The sequence below is a fragment of the Catharus ustulatus genome, chromosome 8 (genome assembly GCF_009819885.2).
Source record: "Catharus ustulatus isolate bCatUst1 chromosome 8, bCatUst1.pri.v2, whole genome shotgun sequence".
NCBI classification, from domain to species: domain Eukaryota; kingdom Metazoa; phylum Chordata; class Aves; order Passeriformes; family Turdidae; genus Catharus; species Catharus ustulatus.
The window spans coordinates 25445622-25464823 of NC_046228.1; the positions used below are offsets into that span (position 1 = coordinate 25445622).

The following is a 19202-nucleotide window of genomic DNA, read 5'->3' on the forward strand; positions in this document are numbered from 1 at the left end:
TGAATATTGGTATTTAACAGGGGCAAGCTATGCTGCCTCACCTCATACTTTTGTGATAAGAAGCACTAAAGTTTGATAGTCTGGGAAAATGTTTGGGTCACTGACTTCTGATGGTGCAGATTTGTTGGCTAGCAAAAATACAGTAAGAATGTCTATTGAAAAGTCTGCCTATCATTGAGGAAAGTGGGGCATGAAGATAGCTTGCCTTTCTCATTGCCAGGTAGCCTGGAAAAAGAGTCCCAGAAAGCTCCAGGCAATCTGCCTTCAATCTGAATATTGTGATGGCGGCAAACAATTGAGGGTTTCTGGATCTCTTGCAGAGTTCCATCACGTTCATCTTCCTTGGAGTCTCTCTTTGTGCTGCAAGCACAAGTTCATTTTTAAAGTGACCATTATTGAGTGGCTTTATGAGGGATAAATGACAGAAATAATGGAGCCACTGAAGCAGCATATGTAAATGACATATCTACCCTTAAAAATAATGATCTGTAAGATGAATGGTGAAGTCTGTTACTTGTTTCCTGTGCTGTGCATTTGTTTGTTACTGCATTTAGCCAGAACTGCAGGGTATGTATTTAAGTGAAACTGAAATCCTGCCAGTTGTATGCATATGAAACATCTATGACTCTTTTATTATGCTGTCTTGATGAGCTTTTAGTCCTGCATATCTTTCTGCTTATGATAACATTATATAATTCTAAGCTTAAAGGTCTTTTCCCTTTCCCTCATTTGCCCACAAGGTTTTATTTCATTTCATTTAGCTTTGAGGACTTTTATTTCTTGATTCCATTAAACCTTCTTAGAATTTGGAAGTTAAATCCAGTTATACTTCTCCTTGCTTTAAATTGGGAGTGTAAACCAGAGGGGGATGCAAGCAGACTAATGAAATGCAGCTGTCTGGTATTATATCATGCATTCCTAGTCCCAGGTACAGTCACAGGGGAGTAGGAAATGGAGTGTTCACTTTATGAACTGGGTATGATCTTAGCCAGGATAGTCATGGCAGGATTGATAATTGCTACTGGAGGCCATAGCTAGCTTCTTTAGTATTTGCTTCACTGCATATTTAAGTATTTTTTTGCACTGGAATAATTTGCCTGCCTGCAGTTATTTGTGACTCAAAAACATCATCCAAATGGGGCTTGAGGCACCAGGGAAGGGCCAACACATGACGAAAATTTGCAGTAGAATTCTCAGTGCATTTAAGTTATACCATGTCAAAGACAGGATTATTGGGACATCAGTTTTAAAATGAGGCAACTTTAGTAAAAGATGCCTGAGCCACAGTGGCCAGAGCAGCAGTCCCATTTCAAGCTACAGAAATGGGTAACTCCCTGGTCAGTGCCATTGTTAGGTGTGCATTAAATCTTCCAGCACAAATTCTGGTTCTCCATGTACAATTTCAGAGACTGAAGTGTGAGGCAACCCCATCCATAGCATCAGCATGCCCTTTCCAATGGCTGTTAATTTATCCGTTGTTACTGAAACCATTTTTGGACTGTGAATTTCAAGTTGGAGATGGCTGTGACTATAAGTACCATGACAAAGACAGCATATGCCGTTCAGAAAGCAAACAGCACTGACAAAGTGCAACCTGCATGTCAGTTCTTATAATGGTAAATTGTGGGAGTTGACCCTTCAATTCTAGTTATGTTTATAGTGGCAAAGAACACTGTTAGACACAGACTTAATTTTAAGCAGTAATTAACATCCTTTCTTGAAACATAGGACTTGGTGCACTTCCAGGGGAAAAGATGTCCCCAAGCAGAATTTCTCTTATTACAGCCAAAAGACGCGTCAGATATAATCACTACATGCAGAGGCTCAGTTATTGCCAGTAGTGGTCAGATCATTGATAATTTGAGGCTTCTTCTAGAGGTGGGCCCATGTTTGGAGCATCAGGGAAGTCATCCAGTTATCCGCCCTTGGTAATGTGTCGTGATTTATATGTTCTCTAAATCAGCTCGTATAAATAAATAATTATGTAAAGCATGAAGAATAAAGGCATTGAGCTGCTCTGTGAGCAGAGGGATGAATGCTGTTTGTGTTTCTGAACCTGTGCTCCTTTCACCCCTCCCAGTGCGCCGCTCCAAGGCTGCTGACGAGGAGAGGAGCCACCAGGCGCGCCGGGCGCGGGACGAGTACCGCCGGCAGTCCCTGCGAGCCATCCAGAAGGGAAGAGTGGCTGGTCTCAGCCACCTGTTCCAGGGCACAAACCTCAGCAATGATCAGGAGAGCAAACCAAACAACAACAGTGCCAGTGCTTTGCTGTCTCCTGCAGCAAAGTCCAGGTTGGTTTGTGCTGGAGTGGTTTTGAAACAGTTTTCTCTTGGATCGCTCCCTCTCCGATCCCCACCATTTCAACGAACTGTTCTTCAGGTTTTGGGAGTCCTCAGTCTTGCTATTTCCTGATGATCAGAAAAAAAGGATGTTTAAAGGAAAAGAAAAACTGATTTAATGCAAGCTAAATGCCATTTATCTTCAGGCAGATTTCTTAGAATTCACACAGAGATGACTCCTTGAAAAGACAGTATGAGATCAGTATGCGAGGCTGTGATATAGGGGAGTCAAATAGACAAAATTTTAGGCAAGTCTTAAGCCTCAAGCCTAAAACTGCCTGCTGCTTAACAGTTTTTCTTTTTTTTTCTTTTTTTCTTTTTTTCTTTTTTTTTTCTTTTTTTATTTTTTGTTCAGGCAAAACCAAGTGTCTCTGGTATTTATTAATCTTTCATTTGACTATTTAGGGAGCACAATTAATTGCAGGAGAGGAGGAGAATCCAAACTGGAGGATGATTCCTACTAGCTGAAACGCATAGAAAGTAGTAGAAAGAGTAAGGCAGGCTGTCAAGTAGAGAATGCAAAGGCAACATAAAAGTTTAAACAAAGCATTCCCTCTACTGTGCTTAGTGGTTTCTGTTTGGAGACACAGTGTATTATAGCTGATACTGATTTAGAGTTTTTTGCCAGTAAAAAGGAATATACTCAAGAAAACAGAATTGCTTGTCAATATTTATATTGGAATAAATATGAGGTGGAAAAGGAAAGCTGACTGAAATGTCCATTGCAGTAAATTGTTTTTCCAATTTCAGTTCTGTAAGAAAATGTTTAAGGTGCCACTGCAAATATAAAAATCACACCAGTGTGGTTTCCATAAAAACACAAAGTAATTTTAACAAATTTTAACGAATTAAAGTTGTTGGGTGAGTTGTACTGAACAGAGGTTACACTGACATTTTGCAGCTGTGTGATTTGTAAATATATGAAAGGAGATGGGTATTTATATTGTCCTTGTTTCCACACCCTGCTGATGCTCTGTCTCTCCGTGCAGTAGGATTTGGGAGCGCCCTTCCCGGCCCTTGTCCCGCGACGTCATCGTGCGCTGGTTCAAGGAGGAGCAGATCCCTCGGCGGGCTGGGTTTGAGAGGAACACCAACAGGATCGCTCAGTGGTTCCATGGTAATTCCCTGACCCCTCACTGTGTGTGCAGCATAGCTGTGAGTGTCTGCACGGGAAATGAGCCTTGCCAGCTTCCACTCCAAAAATCAAAGCCTGCTGACGTGGTCAGACAGTGTTCAACCTGTTAAAACAAGACTTTTGCATCTTTCCTTCCATTCGCATATGATTTCCCCATTTTCTTTTTACTAATTAAGTAGACTAATTTGGGTCTCATATCACCAAAGGTTTTTTTCAGGAATATTTTGGCCAAAATATACTTGCTGCAAAGTAGCAAGCCAAGCAAGAGTACTGAGACCAAGAGAAGGTGAGAAGTACCCCCAAATTAAGTGGCAAATATTGCAGTGATATGGTATGTGGATGACTGACATTCAGGTTTTTGATTTACCTGATTTGCAAGAATGAACTCATATCTTTTAATTCTTGTTATACTTTATAAACTGGAGGATTGTTTTTTATTTCTTGCTTTCTTTCACAAACAAAAATTATTAGCTTTTTTTTCCCCCTCAAAAATAATTGAGGGTGCATAATTTTAAGCAGTTTTCCTGAAATGGGAAATGTGCAGATTCAGAATTTGCTGTCTTATCTGCTGGAGTTGCTAGCTTCTCTAAGACTTTTGGTTTGTATAGCATTTGCAATGCAGCTGAATCTTTCATATCAAATTCACAGGTAAGACATCTTATTTTCATAGGTATTATCAATGATCTTTACATTCAGCATTCTTAGACATTTAAAAAAAAAAGAATTTTGGCTTAATAGCTGACATGATTGAGGGACCAGCAAGACTTTAAAGTTAAATCTCCATTTTTTTTCCATTGCTGCTTTTGATTAGTCTATTGCTTTGTTTGTTCAAGGCACTAAGCTGACCCTCATCTGATTCATGATTCTCTAAGCCTAAAATGAAGATATGTGGGTGTTCTGAAGTCAACCAGGCAAGATTCCTGAATAAGTTTAGTGTTTCATATATTTCAGATTTCTGTTTATGATACACAAATCCTTATGTGTTAAAAGACATCAACAAGCTGCTATTTTCATTGGCTTAATTAGACAAAGACACTGAAGTCAGTCATGTATAGCTTGTAAATGCTAAATACTTTAATTTCTTGTGAACAATGATGCAGACAGTGTTGTTTGCTTTCTTAGAGAAGACATTTGGCGTGGTTACTTTCTGAGAGACAAACTGATTAAAATTTCATTTGTGGACATTTCCCAAAATTCCTCCCAACCAGGATCTTTCTGTATGATTCAATGATAAATGTTTTCCCTGTGTGTGGGAAGGTCGCATCCATATAAATTGCTGTGAGGAGTTATGAACATAAATTATTCTTAAAGTTAAGGAGATATCTGGGCTTGAGCCAATGCCTGTGCAGTCTTTCTACAAATATTGGTGGCTTTTGAATTAGTCTGTTAATCACTGAAAGAATTGAGACATTTGTGATCATTTATTGATTTCCCAGGTCATGCTCTTCATATCTTGAGAAACTGAATGCAATTACTTATAAAAGTGAGCAAAGTGCCTAATTTTTCCCTCTTTCATTCAAAGAGCCTGACAAAGATAATCAAGATAGACTCCCAGACTAAAGTTCAGTGATTTTCTTTGCAGGGACCAATGTGAGTGCTGTTTTGTTTTTTTGGTAACTATTTTCTGCATGAATTGTTTTGGCTTCTGCAGCTCTGGTCAGATTAATTGTAAATTTTGAACAGCTCAGTTGCCTTGCAACTCTTCTGCAGTGGTGGAACCCAAAGAGGTTGTTACAGGTGCAATAATTAGTGTTTGGTGGTGTTATCTGGTGTCTATGTTACAGTTTGTAATGGACACAAACTCTGAGGAAAACCAAACAGTCACAGATTATGCTGAGTTGGACGGGACCCACAGGATTATTGAGTCCAACTCCTGGCCCTCCTGTTATTTTGTATTGTATTCAGGGAACCAGCACATTATGTATGATCTTTTAATGATTTTTGTCTATGAAAACCACAGCAGAATATATTTGACTTGAATAAGAAATTGGCAGTACAAATGAAAGCCATTCTGCAAAGCCCAGAATTACAGCTGACAACTCGAGCCTCTAGGGTATCTCAAGCATCTCTCACAGCAGGTATAATCAGGTTCTGCACATCCTTGAGCAACTTCTGTATTTTCTTATATCTCAGTTTGGGGAGCTCAGTAGTCTGCTTCACATTAAGGGTTTTTTGAATGCATTGCACTAAGAGAGCTATTGCAATAGTACTGAAAAGTAGATACCAGTTAATTACAGAATTACATGTTTTTGCAAGGGCCAATAGAGCTTGGCTTGCCTGCTTTGACTGTCAGGCTGTTCAGCTTTTTAGCATTAGCTGATTCACTGTCCTCATATTGTACTGTGGACATAAAACTTATTCTAGTTATGCAGAGATGCAGCCTTGAGACAGATGTGTGCAGCTAAAGTAGCAAAGTACAAATAATAATGCAAATGTCTTTATCCTCATATATTTGGCTTATTTTCCACTTTAAATCATCAAACCAATCTGTATTCCATTTAAAAATACACACTGTCTGGGGCATTTTCATGGTACATGAAACAGGGTAACATATGGCATGCTTAATGTTACCTGAAGTTTTCCTTTTGTCTTCATTTGAAGAATCACTACAACATGCTTCATTTGAACCAGGGTAGTAAAATCTGTAGCAACAAAAAGTCTTTCAAATCAGAACATTTCTTTCTTTATTCACAAAAAGTTACTTAAATGAATATCAGCTTCAGCTTCATCCATCTCTCTTTGTCTCTTTGTCATCAGTTATCTAAGTTCCAGCAGATGTTTTTAGCTCATTTGAAATAGGCTTTATTGTTTTCATTAAAAAAAATTGACATGTTAAAGACACAAACTGTAACGTACAGCCGAATTCTGGATGTAAATTCAATTATTTTTTGCTTTGTTTGAATAATAGGTCCCTGCCAAGACCCCGTTCATTTGCCCTTCCAATCTAGAATGACCTTTTCAATTTGCAAAGAAAAAAATTATGTATCTATTTTCAAATGTTTTTTATAAATTAAACCCAACTTTAATCCTGTTCTAAATAATAAAATTATGATATGGTCTTTACTTCCTTTGGGTTCTGGAGCAACGAACCTTTTCTTAAAGTAGCTTATGCCCACTTTGTGTCCACAGTGCAATTATTCTTAATTCTCAAACTATTAAAATGAAGAAGAACCAGAGACAGTGATTAAGGTGTCACTACACTAGGACTCTTTTGAGAGTAAATGAAATCAGTGTCTATTTCTTTTGTATTGTCTAATAGTTGCCTTAGGTTTGAGTAAAAAGAAATATTATTCAATTTTTTTGAGTATGAAAATGAAGAAATTGGTCTAAATTTAATTAAAGGTAAATTCTGTACAATGTGATAGCCAGAAAGTTAATAACTGTATTCTGATTTCCTACCTGCTAATTGATGAGTTTAATAAAATTATTTATATGGGCATCCTAATGTTGTATCAAGTTGTATGAAACATTTTTGTTAATTTGAATTAAGAACATCCTTTGCCAAGATCTCAGTTGCTGATATGCTTTGAAATCAGGAAGTAAGTTCGTGTTTAGACTGGGAGAGCTGTCTGTCAAACAGGCTGGAAAGGGGGACACATTCCTTGTTTTTGCCAAGTTCAGCTTTGAACTGGATTTTTCTTTTCAAACCCCTGTGGGACCCACGCCAAGAAAAGGGAAAGTTATCAGTCTTCCCAATAGGTTGTAGAGTTTTGCCAAACTATCACAGACATTAGCAAATTGGAGTTTCAGTTTACTGCAGGCACAAGACACTTGAGATAAAATTCCATATGGCAACAAAACTAAGGACCCTTCCTCCCCTAAATACTCAACAAAATGTTGCTGGTGGCTGAAATTGTATTATTTCCATGTTTGCTCTTTTATTTGTCCTTTAACCTTTCTCTTATGCTTGCAGTGTGCTTCAGCACTTTTTTCCCCCCCATTCCAACTAGTTTGTCAGCTGTTAGTTCTGATGTTTGAGATATTTTTAACTTCAGATGTTAGACTGTTCACCCTCAAATACTTCTGCATTTGGTTATTTTCCATTTAGAAAACAGGAGTGCTGGTCTTTGCAGAGAGAGTTGATCTCAAAATATTTCCTCAGCTTTAATTGAGAGCAATGTTTTATGATTGTTGCTGTTTATACAAGAATTTAAGAGAGATCTCTCAGGTGTGTGGTCAGCACAGTACAGAATTTATTCATTGCCTGTCTCTGGCTGGCTGTGTGCTTGTTTGCCAAGCATCTGCTGCAGCACTATCAGATCTCCCCTTGCCTTCAGGTTGAAAGGAAAGTTCAGAGGCTGATATCACAGATCTGGAAACATGAGGTAGTTGCCCTAAAGGCTGTACCTTTAAAATGTAATTGCAGCAGCATGGGTTCTGTTGTGGAGGGCCATTTCACCGGGGAAGTCAGAGGGGTGGTGCAGTTAAGGGAGTAGGAGCTGTGGGGGAGCTGATCACAACAGATTGAAGGATGGATTGAAAGAAAGCTGAGATGCAGGAGCTGAATGATCTCTGAGGTCAGGGGAGCCAGGGAAGAAAATTTTCAGTTTAACAGGAACGTGTTGCGAGTGTTTACAGATCAAGGTTTAACCTCAGATGGCTAATGCTGTTTTCAGGAAGAAATTTGTTTTCAAAGAGAAAATTTAGCACACTGGAAGAGTGGTAATGGTTCTGCGGATCAGGTGCTCTCAGTAAAGGAGATATTTCTGAAAGTCTATTAATTATGAGTCCTTGAACAGCAGTGAGGACACTGGGCATATTCATACAGCTGAACTGTGGGAAATATAATATATAGCTTGTACTGTAATATTTTTTTAAAGGATATAGAAATGGCAGTGGCCTGTTTGAAAAACATCTAACAGGGATTAAAGTTTGCTGCTTTGAGCGCAAAAGCATGCTTTTTCATCTGCTCTTAAAGAGGAACCTTCCAGTTTTCCAATAAATACTTGTTAGGAAGATATAAATCAAGTGTTGTAAATCCAGCAGAAGTGCAGTCTTCTTGATATTAATGATCTATTTTCTAATTCACTGCTTTGTCATTATCTAGGTTTTACATCTCTTTGAGAAAGCGTACATATAGATTATCTGCTTAAGTAAACTGAGCCCTAGAGGTCTGGAATATTTTTCTCTTCTAGAATTGTAGCTGATGATAAAAAGGTATAAAGTTTGTTAAAAATCTCCTGAATTCACTAAGAGCTTTTCACTGTCTTTCACTGGACTTAAAGGATGCAAAAAAAAAAAAAAAAAAAAAAGCTATATGTAAGGCAAACAACTGGAATGGAATCAGAAGATTCCTGACTCAAATGAAAATTGTGACTGTCAGTGTACCTGGTGCACACATTTGCATGACAGGTCCAGGTCTCTAATTGATTCAAGTAATGACGAAGGGGAAGTGAGATTTAGAAAAAAGAGTTACAGAATATCAAAATTTATTTTGAACAGTTGTCTGGGAAAGATTAAAAAGAAGGAAACTTTCAAGATGATAGATTTAGAAGAGATTGTCTTACTTCCTTTATTAAAAAGGTAGAGTTCTCTGTTGTCTGCCAGTCAGTTCTCAGAGAGGAGGGACAGTTGGGATCAGCAGTTCAAATATCAGCAGGCTCTGTGGCTTGTGGCTGCTGCAGGGTCACACAGGCTGCCAGATATTGTCACCTGGTTGATTTTGTGCCAGACAAGTGATGCCACAGTCAGTTGGTATCAATAACCGTCCCCAGTCTGTGTGGTTTTCTCAGAAAGCTTTGGTAGGAATGGGTGTTACCTGTGCTGTGAATGCTGGCAGGAAGAACAGCTATGGAATAAGTCTGCACACCGTATTACACTCCCATCACCTATACCTACATTAGAAAAAGGAAGTTGAGATTCAGTCAGGCCTGAGTGGGAAGGCACGCTCAGCTGTCACTCTGCTGTCCCCACCCTGTGGTTACACAGAGCACAGGAGCTCCCAAGGCTGCTCAGCCCTGTGCTGTGCCCCAGCACTGAACTGAGGCACAGAATGATGATGTTCCTGCCATGGTGCTACAGGAGGAATGATAGCCTCTGGTGTGTTTTACAGAGGGATTGCCAAATCCTTCAGGGGGCTGGAAAATCTGTCTTGCTGAGGATAGGCTCATGCTGGGATTGTACCATTGCCTTTCAACAGTAATGCTATTGTAATTCTACTTTTAAATTATTACAAAGCATTAATTATAACCGACACATAGAGGTTTTAATGTGGCACCAAATATAAATGAGCTTATCCTTGCATTTTATAGATATTCTTTATACAGGTGGATATAAACATGAGAGCTGTTATTAGAATCGTGGCAATCTGTTTACTTCCTGTGAGATGGAACATTATTTTTCTGTATTTCCTGAACATATTCTTATCAAACATTTACTGGGTGCTCTCAAAGGTCACACAGTATTTGGAGTTGAGTGTTGAGGTCCTATGGTGGATTCTGGTACTTGATTATTTTTGTCCTAAGTCAGACCCATAACATGAAAAAACTCAAATGCTTCCTCAGCTTCAATTCAGCTCTCAGCTTATTTTTTAAGAAGTGAGAGGTGGTTTTCTGTTTTCTGAGAAATAAGATGCTCCTTCACACACTAATTCATTCCACTTAGGTCATGATGATGGTTTCAGTCTATCAGTTCTTTTCAAGGCTTTGGAATTGCTTTTCTTATGCCATTAGAGTTCCAAAGTGTCTATGCAGACAGGTTATTAGCAAACAAAATAAATGTTTTAGACCCATGGCCCTTCTTGGAAGGGAGAAAGTATCAAAGTGAGGTAATGTGAGCTGTAACACGCTGCTAGGAGAAAGGAAGCACAAAAGAACAGCAGGGAAATTGTAGAATGAGGCAGTTGAATAATTAATGTAAATAGGCTAATTGCTACTGTGAAATGAGCTTTCTTATTCTTTTACAATACATTGTCCTTCTTGACTGCTTTTTAACTGGAAGCTACATTCTAAAGATTGGCATGTTCTGAAGAGAGAAGGCAGCAATGTTTCTTAGCAGGTATGGCAGACATTTAAAATGAGAGATGATAAAACACGTGAGCACAGAGGGGAAACAGGTGTGGTGTGTTAATGGTTTCATGGACACAAACAGGTCAGGCACATAGCCCAGTCAGTGTAGGGTTAGTTAAAAATAATAATTTTAAAAAAGAGGCTTTTCAAGTTGGTGTCAGGCAGTTTTTTGCATAACTGAAGAATATTCAGCAACTTTTTCAGAGAGTTTACTCCCAGGTGAATTTACTGAAAAAATATTGAAAATCAAATTCCTTTACATTTGGGAGACATCTTCCCCTTTCACTTAAAACACTTTTAAGATTTTCTTTTCTCTCTGCTACTACTAGAACATGCCATTGTGAGCATTTATGGTTTTGCTTAATAAACCATCATGACAACTTCCAGTATTTACCTGTAATTTTCCACTAAAGTTCTGTCTCCATTTTGAACTGGTCTGTGTGTGTGAGTACATTTCTCTATTACTGCAGCTCCTTCAGGCTTTATCACGTTGCATAAAACAAAAAGGAGAGATGTGTCTGGACAGAAAGCTCTGCTGTTAGTGCTTACATATGAAGAACCATTTATAAAAACCATGTGATATAAGAGCAAGAGTTATTTGAAATAAATCGTATGTAAAGATATAAAAGTCACATTTTACACAAAATAAGGAGTGTTACACCCTAGTAAAAAGCCCAGACATCTACAAAAGTTGCTTATAGCAAGACTGGAAGGAATTATGATGATTTGATGATGACCAAAGCAAAAGCAGAAGGCCTTATTCATCTGTCCAGCAGCCTGACTCTGAGCAGTGGTTCCCTTTTACATGTACTGTAGTCTGGTCCTTACCTGCTGGACCATGCTCCCTCCTTCCAGGGCACTGTGGATGTGTCAGCTGCAGTTTATCCATGCACAGGTCACTTTTAAGTATCAGTTATTGCCAGCACAAGACATTCAGCTCATACTGTGCACCTTCAAATGCTGTGTCTGTTTGCTTCCTGATCAGCCCCTCTAGCACACCACAGGTATCCTGTGCAGAGCCTTGTTAGTCCTGGATGAATTGCTCATATCCTGCTTATTTTCAGTCTGTATCTAAGTGTTTATCAGTCATGCCTGCAGCTCTTGCTCCTTTGCCTGCACACTTACAAGAATGTGCTTTCTCTTTCACAGGCTTCTGTATATATTTTCATCAGCTCACAACAGACTGAGTTATATTTATTATTTTTATCTATTTAAAGCCCAGCAAACACTTGCAGACCTGAGGTCAGTAAATTTCCCTGATTTCCCAGCAGCTGGATGCCTTATTGGTCCTTCTTGCTCTGCTAAGCATTGAACCTGCAGTCCTATTGATCCAGCCTCAGGGGAAAAGATCACAAGTTATTAGTTTGACAGCTCTGAAGCAATTCTATTTTCCTGCTAAGCAAAGACATCTCTCTCAAACAGGGTGCCAGCAGGTATTGTGTGTGGTCGTGCAGGGGGGCAAAGTGTGGGGCTGGGTGAAGATATGTTGCTGGTTTAATTCCAGTTCACCCAGTTAGAAGCAGATCCTGACACTTGAGCTGCTTTCCCCATGGGAGGTAAACAGTAGGAGATGGTAGAGAAATAAAGAGAAGAGATTTAGATTTCTGTGAGCGCAGGCAAGTAACCTGTGTGTGTCACTGCACCGTGTGCTGCTGGCATGGAGGCACAATGGACTGGAGTGAGGGAGACAGAAATTTGCCTTTCCCTTGCAAACATTAAGGGAATGACAGATTCTTTCCCTTTTCAATTTCAGAAAGGTCAGTTCTTCCTTCTTCTGCTGGCCTTTCAGTAAATGGGATTGTCAAATCACAAACTCACAACTCTTTTGAAGAGGTAAAGCTCCAAAATGCACATTGGCACACTGATTGGTATTGACTCTGACTGCTTCCAACCCTAGCTCTCTATCCAAGATTAACATCCATAATAAAATACACAAGAGCTCTTAATCCATGGTGGAGAGGACTGAGATCCAAATTATATGTATTTCCATGGACCATTCTGCCACTGCTGTTACCACTGCTTCTCACAATCAAAGACAATATGGACCTTTCATGAGTGCATGTGTCCATTATAAATGCATTCCAATGTGCCTGATAAAAGGAATCTTTTTGACTTGAAGTGTGCTATAAACATTTATAGATATTTAATCCAAAGTACAAGAAAGTAGTAGTTCATTAGTCCCTCTTCTATTTTCTCTCTTTACCACTCTGCTGTTTACAGGGTGGGGACAGAAGCTTTAAGAACAAGGTATGATGGTAGGAACAAATTATTCTGCACAGTTGTTGCATGTATTCAGTTCCTTTTATCATGTTTCATTCATAAAATTTAGCATAAATGAAAGTCTCTTAATTCCAGACTTTGTACTCAAAAATTAAATAAAAAACTTGTGCCTGCTCCTGTTTGTAACTTTTTTGGAACTTGGGATGAAGTTGGTTCTTCCATGGCAGTAATTTCTGTTTGTGAGTAGTGGCTTCACACCCCTTATTCAGATTATCCTGCTGTGAGCTTGAGCCTAGCTGCTAGCTCACTCACCTCAGTTCCACTGCTGTAGGAAATGAGGCAATTTAGTGCCTGGTTTTTGGTGGCTCAGCTGAGAACTGTGTCAGAGCCCAGGGGATGTCCAGAACTGGGTCACTGTCAGAGCTGCACATGGTTACTGCACTGCCACTCGTTAGGTGTGAAGTTTTTACCATCCCAATGTTGTTCTCATTTGACTTTCAACAGTGCTTCAGTGTCTGGCTCACTTTATTGAGTGATTAAAGGTAACTTTTCCCCCTGAGGAACAGAACACGAAATCAATGTGCAAGAATGCTGCAAGCAGCTAGAAAGCTCTGTAATTAACAAAGCTACCCTGAAGTTCCCAAATCCAGCCAAGTGTGTGAGAAGAAAAATTACTTATCAATAGTATCCCTAGATTTACTTTTCTTGGAGCTAGATAAAGAAACTTAAGTTTCTTAAGTAGATACAAAAAATGCTTTGTGGAAATCTATATAGAACTGCTGTTTTAATTTGAATACGGGAAATTATTCCAGATAGACCACGATTTAAATTTGTATCCCTTTTAGCAATAAAAGTTCTAATAATTACTTGATTAAAAAACATGTAGAAAGATTCCTGAGCTCAGTGATGTCATCTGGAAGCTTCTCACAGATAAAAATAGATTTCAGAGTTCAGATTGCTAATGTACCTAAAAAATAAATGCATTCTTAAACTTTACACAAAGGGAATTATAGTTAAAGAAATAACCATTTTCCTTCACCTGAGAGAAAAGCATGAAAAGCAAAGAACACAGTATATTTTCTGCCTAGTTATCTGTTGGAACATTCAGCTGTAAAATTTGAATTTTCCAGGACTCCATGTCAGCTGTGGCTTTTGTTTTCCTCTTCCTTCTGAGCGAGCTCTGCTGACACTGTGATTTACTAGTACACTTGTCATTTAGGTTTGTAGAAAATGTGTCTTGACAGCTTCTTCAACACCCATGAGATTATAGTGTTCTAGGTGAGCTGTAAGATATATGTGCTTTTAAAGACCATCATGAGCAATGTGTTTATATAGTTAGGATTTTGTAGGTTTTGGATCAATTAATTTAATTATTGAAAGGAGAAAGGTTCATCAGTAATTTTTGATTGTGTGCACAGGGAAACACAACACTTGGAGAAAGGGCTCCAGGATCTAAAACCAACCCATGCTGCTGGAAATCAAGCTAGAGGTCTAAAGAATCTTGCTGGATGCAATGAAGAATCAAAACCTAACATCCATGTAGTCAGATAAAAAGCATAGATGCATCAATACAAACCACTATCAATATGTAAACATTAGCAACATTAGCAAATCAGCAGCTTGTCAGGGGCTGAAGTGTAATATTCTGTTTACTACCATGTAACTGCACTATCTTCTAGGACATTTCAGTGTCTGTTCCTTGGGCAAATGCTTTTACTGTGAGACCACTAAATTAATGAAGTTTTATTTACAATGCATTCCCAGTGTACTGAAAAACAAATCAATATTAGCATAAATAAAACCATTTAAACTAGCAGTGTAGCAGGAAGGCTCTCAAAGAAGGCTCTGAATATTCCTAATGCTCAAAACATGATCAGCCTAAGTTTCACCTCTCTGTGGGTAACCAGTAGAGTTACAAAACCTTTCCTACCCACCTGTGTATTTTGTGTTACACTATTCAAGATATTTGACATTTGACTGAACCTTACTAAGCATGGGTGTCTGTGGAGAGCTTTGGGTTTCACTTTACACACAAGCAGATTTTGAATATCCAAGAGTCATTACTCATGTCAACATTTTACTTTGCTCTTTCATTGAAGTCATTGTGAAGCTTGTTTGTTTTAGGTAGAACTGCAGATTAATTGCCTGTATGGAAAGTAATTTAAGTATTCATTCAAAGATGCATCATACAGAAAATTATTTGAATCCATCTGCTAGTCTAAAGCCAATGCAGTCATTTTTATAAACACTAACATGGTAATTGTTCTTCAATTATGTTCTTCTAAAATGTGCTTTCATTCAGTACATCTCATTTATTTTTAAAATATTTTTTCCTAAATAGGACTAGGATATATTCCCTGATTGCCTGAAGCTATAGTCTATATTTTGTTCTTACATCCAAGAAAAACATTTGAAACCTCTAATATAGAGAGTGAGTTCAGTTTCTAACTCCAAATTTGAAGTGTTGGGATTTATCTTAATTCAGCAAAATCACAAAAATCTAGAATATATATTGAAAATATTCTTAAACATTCTTTGTTTTAGTAACAAAAACATTCTAGTGCTTTTATACAAGACATATTAAAAAGCTTTATATCAATGTGAGGAAGGAAAGAATACCTGAGAATTCCCTTTTCCTAAAATTATTGTCCTATTTTTCTAGAGATGAGATTGAGAAAGTGGCATTGTTGTTTTTCTCTGAGTTTTAACCACTAAGAATTGCAGGCTTTTTGTAATTTGGCTCATGACTGAATGCACTGTTTTCCCCTCCAGTTTTTGGTTGTTGGTTTTTTTGTTTTTACTTTTTGTGTGTGTTTGTGTGGTGGGTTTTTGTTTTGTTTTGGTGGGGTTTTATAATCGTTTGTGGAGATGATCTGATAAAGGCAGGGATACCCATAACATGTAGTGTTAGAGACACATCTGCTTTGCTTTTGTTTGCCTTTTTATAGTTTGTGTCATGCAGCTGCCATATTTCAGAATATTCTTGTCCATTTGCCGCTTTTTACTTGGCTTGATGAAATTTGCCTGTAGCTTCCTATTACCTAAGCAATTAATTCCTTTTCTGCATTTAGTAAATAGAGTTTCTCTCTTTCCTAGCCATTTGCAGCTATGGCAATAGTGGCCCAGGGAGCTGCACAAGGACTTAATGTTGCTGTCTTATTCATTTTGATAGAAAATCAGAGCATGTTACAGTTCTAAGTAATTTATTGCTATTATTACTAGCAAGCTTTTTGGCAGCTGATTGTCTCAGTCCAGTCTGAGTGGACATGGGCCTGATTTTTTAATTCCTCTGTATTTTCTGTACTTAATTACATGATGGAAAAATGGGTATAAGGGGTCAAGAACTGCCTCAGAATAAATGGCTACACAATATACACCGTGAAATTTAATCAGGCCCTAACTGTTTTGCCAGAGTTTATGCTGATTTATTGCATAATTTATTCAGTGTAATATCAATCACAGTGTAGATATTATGAAACCCATGGGCGCTGAATTAAATCCCGTTTTCCTCTACAAGTGGTATATTCATGATAGAGCATGCAAATGGTGGGGTAATGTCCTGCTGTGAGCTGGGATGGAGTTCATTTTTCTTAGCCCACAGCAGCCTTTTAAAATGACTTTTCATTATTTACTGTCTCTTCTATACATCTGTAACTGTGGCCATGTCTTTAGAAGAGGTTACACAAAGGAGCCAGTCTGCATTGCAAATTTAAATGTTTGTGTGCCTAAGCAGACAAGTATCCACAATTCAGAAGCATCAAAACTAATCTATGTATCAATACTGAAAACCTGTGAGTGAAAATATATTTGATTTTGCTATATAGTACTTTTCTTATGTTAAAATTATTTGAAGAGAAAAAGAAGCATCTTACTTTTTAAGAAACATCAATATATAGAATGTGTAGTGCAGAAGCAGGACCTAAAATAAGTAAATATGTATGTATATATATTAGCATTTAATTTTAAAAATAATGCTTATGGATTTACATGTCCTGTAAAGTTTTCTCCACTTCAGGTAGTAATGCTTATTTCAGAGACAGTAAAATATGTAGCTGTTTTAAGAGACTGCACAGTTGAAGGTTTGTGCTTGACTTGTCTTTCTTGAGATTAAACACCTATAGATTTGTAAGTACAAGTATTTCTTCTGACACTGTTTTTAAAGGAAAATCCTGGTGCTTAAATGGGCATGTAGGCTTGAGAGAAGGAAGAAGCTGCAAGTAAATAAAAAATCTAAGGAGACATGGTTCTTTTTCCAAAACAGCCCCTGAGACTGACAGCAGTTTTGACAGCAGTTTTTCACCCTTGTTTTCCAGTTGCAGGGAGTGGGAAATGGTAACATTTCCATCGCTGAGTGAGTCTGCATGGCAAGTCAGGGCACGGGCACCCAGTTCTGATTGTGATGCCTTCAGGGGTGAAGTGTTCAGCGACTGCTGATTTTGAATTGCAAATAATTTCTGCTTTTATATATTTCTTTAAATTACTTTTTAAAGGGGCCTTTGATTCCAGAAAGAATTACTCCCAGGTTCACAAACTTCCCTCAGTCTCTGTGTTCAGAGGTGTACCTCCCACGTCCCCTCCAGCAGCTGCCCATCAGCCAGTGATGGGCTCTTGGAGATCTCTGCAGGAAGGTCATCCCAAGTGGCCAAGGCTACTTATCAGCAGTGCTGTTCCATGCACTGTTCTTGCTTTTGGTCCCTGTGCTCCCCCTGCAGTGTCACCTGGCAGCGTTGCCTTGGAATGAGTTGTACAAAGCCAGGAAGGCTCTACCAAGAGACTGCTTTAATTTGTCTACTCTGCGTTTTTTTGCAGAAATCCAAAGTAAACAAGAATCTCACTGTGGGCTTTGTTTTGTATTGTGCAATTGGTTTGGTAAGAAGTTCAGTCTTCCATGTTTGTTCACGTCTGTGTTTCCCTCAGAAGTATTTAGGAGAAACAAGAGCCTAATGATGGCTGGAGTTATGGAAAAATAAATAGATCCCACGAGGGCTTTTCCTCTCCCCTCTTCTCCTTGCACATATCAGCTTTCTCATCTTTTTCCTTGATTTAGATCTAATTTCCATACTAGAACGTTTTTCTCTCTCATTTTCAAATCCAGTAAAGTTTGATAATTTAGATGAGCAGTAACAAGGTGAGTAATGTAAACAAGTGAAATGCCTGCAGAAGATGCCCACAAATGAGAATTTCCCATTTCTTGCTTGCAAGACCAAGACTGAATGAATGCAAAAGTTTTTTCTGCCTGGAGAAAGGATGATGAATACTGCCCATTAACCTTCTAAAAAAGCTGTCACTCTTCTCAATTTGCACACAAAGCACAGTATCAGTGACTATTGTACCAGGACAGAGGTGTTTTGGTTTTCTGAGTCAGGATCAGAGCGTAAATATGTTTCTTTGCTCTGTGTTTATTATTTCTCCACACTACAATTTCTAGCCCTGTCAGGCTTTAGTGAGATGTTTCTGTGTGCTTTACTGATTAAGCAAATTTTCATGTTTCAGTAGATACAGCAAGGTCTTAATATCTGCTGCATGTGTTACATCACGCACCCATCACATAAGTTTATTGATGGTCTGTATAGCTTGCTATCTTTTTGGGTACATAATAGAAATTAAAATTCAATCTCACCTGTATTGGGAGGAGGTGAATATATCCTACAGGAATAATATTTGTAACAAAATTCCCAACTTGAATTAGTGTACTGCTATTTTCTCAAGTTTGAAGACATCCTCATGCATATGTTTTATTTGCCATGTTACTTGCAGGAAATGCCAGGTATCTGTAACAGAGTCTACAACATTTATATAGGCCTGGAAATATTTACTGATTTAAAAACCCAACCAAACAAAAGCAAAACCAAAATCCCAAACTTCCTGTTGTTGATCTTCCATTGATTTCACCAGAACATTGAGGCTTCTCACTTTGAAACACAACAGTGTTCCAATAACGAAAAACAGTACAAAACGAAATATTGTTGACCTGTAATTTCTGACATTTTACTGATAATACATAGTAAACCACACATAGGAGTTTAGTTTGAGAAGCCACTGAAAATGGAATGGTTAACTGTTCCATCTTTAAGCATAAGCTTCTTTTCAGAAGCTATTTAGACAAGGAAACTCAAAAAATTAATGGGTAGTAGCAGAGATTTAATGCAGGGATTTCAGATCAGAAGAGACTCTATCTAAATATATATATGAGATATATATATATCACACACATATATATATGAGATAAAAGGTTAAAGGTATTTTGTGCTATATTTTTTCTTCTGATACATGGCAATAATGTACAAAGAGAAGAGAGAGGTTAAATTGTTTTCCTCCCAGGTAATGCATTCTATAGGCTGTTCTGAAAAGAAGGAAGAAAAGAAACCAGCACTAGGCTTTGAGGAGACATTAACAGAAAAATTTACACCTCTATTACACAGTGGTATATTCAGACAAGGAATGCCAACACGTATCTTTTATGTGCTTTGCTGCCTGCTAGTGAATAAGGTGTAAATGTTT

At 38.1% G+C, this 19202-nt stretch overlaps 1 protein-coding gene across 2 annotated transcripts in view; it reads left to right on the top strand.

Annotated features, from left to right (window-relative positions):
- Positions 1-19202, top strand: part of SH2D4B (SH2 domain containing 4B) — a 65202-nt gene that overhangs the window by 27818 nt on the left and 18182 nt on the right. Inside the window, exons 5-6 of one of the 2 annotated variants that reach the window (XM_033065459.1) lie at positions 2081-2291; positions 3329-3456. In XM_033065459.1, the coding sequence (XP_032921350.1) occupies positions 2081-2291; positions 3329-3456 (339 nt within the window). The remainder of the gene's footprint in view (positions 1-2080; positions 2292-3328; positions 3457-19202) is intronic. The other variant, XM_033065460.1, reaches the window with a different exon arrangement.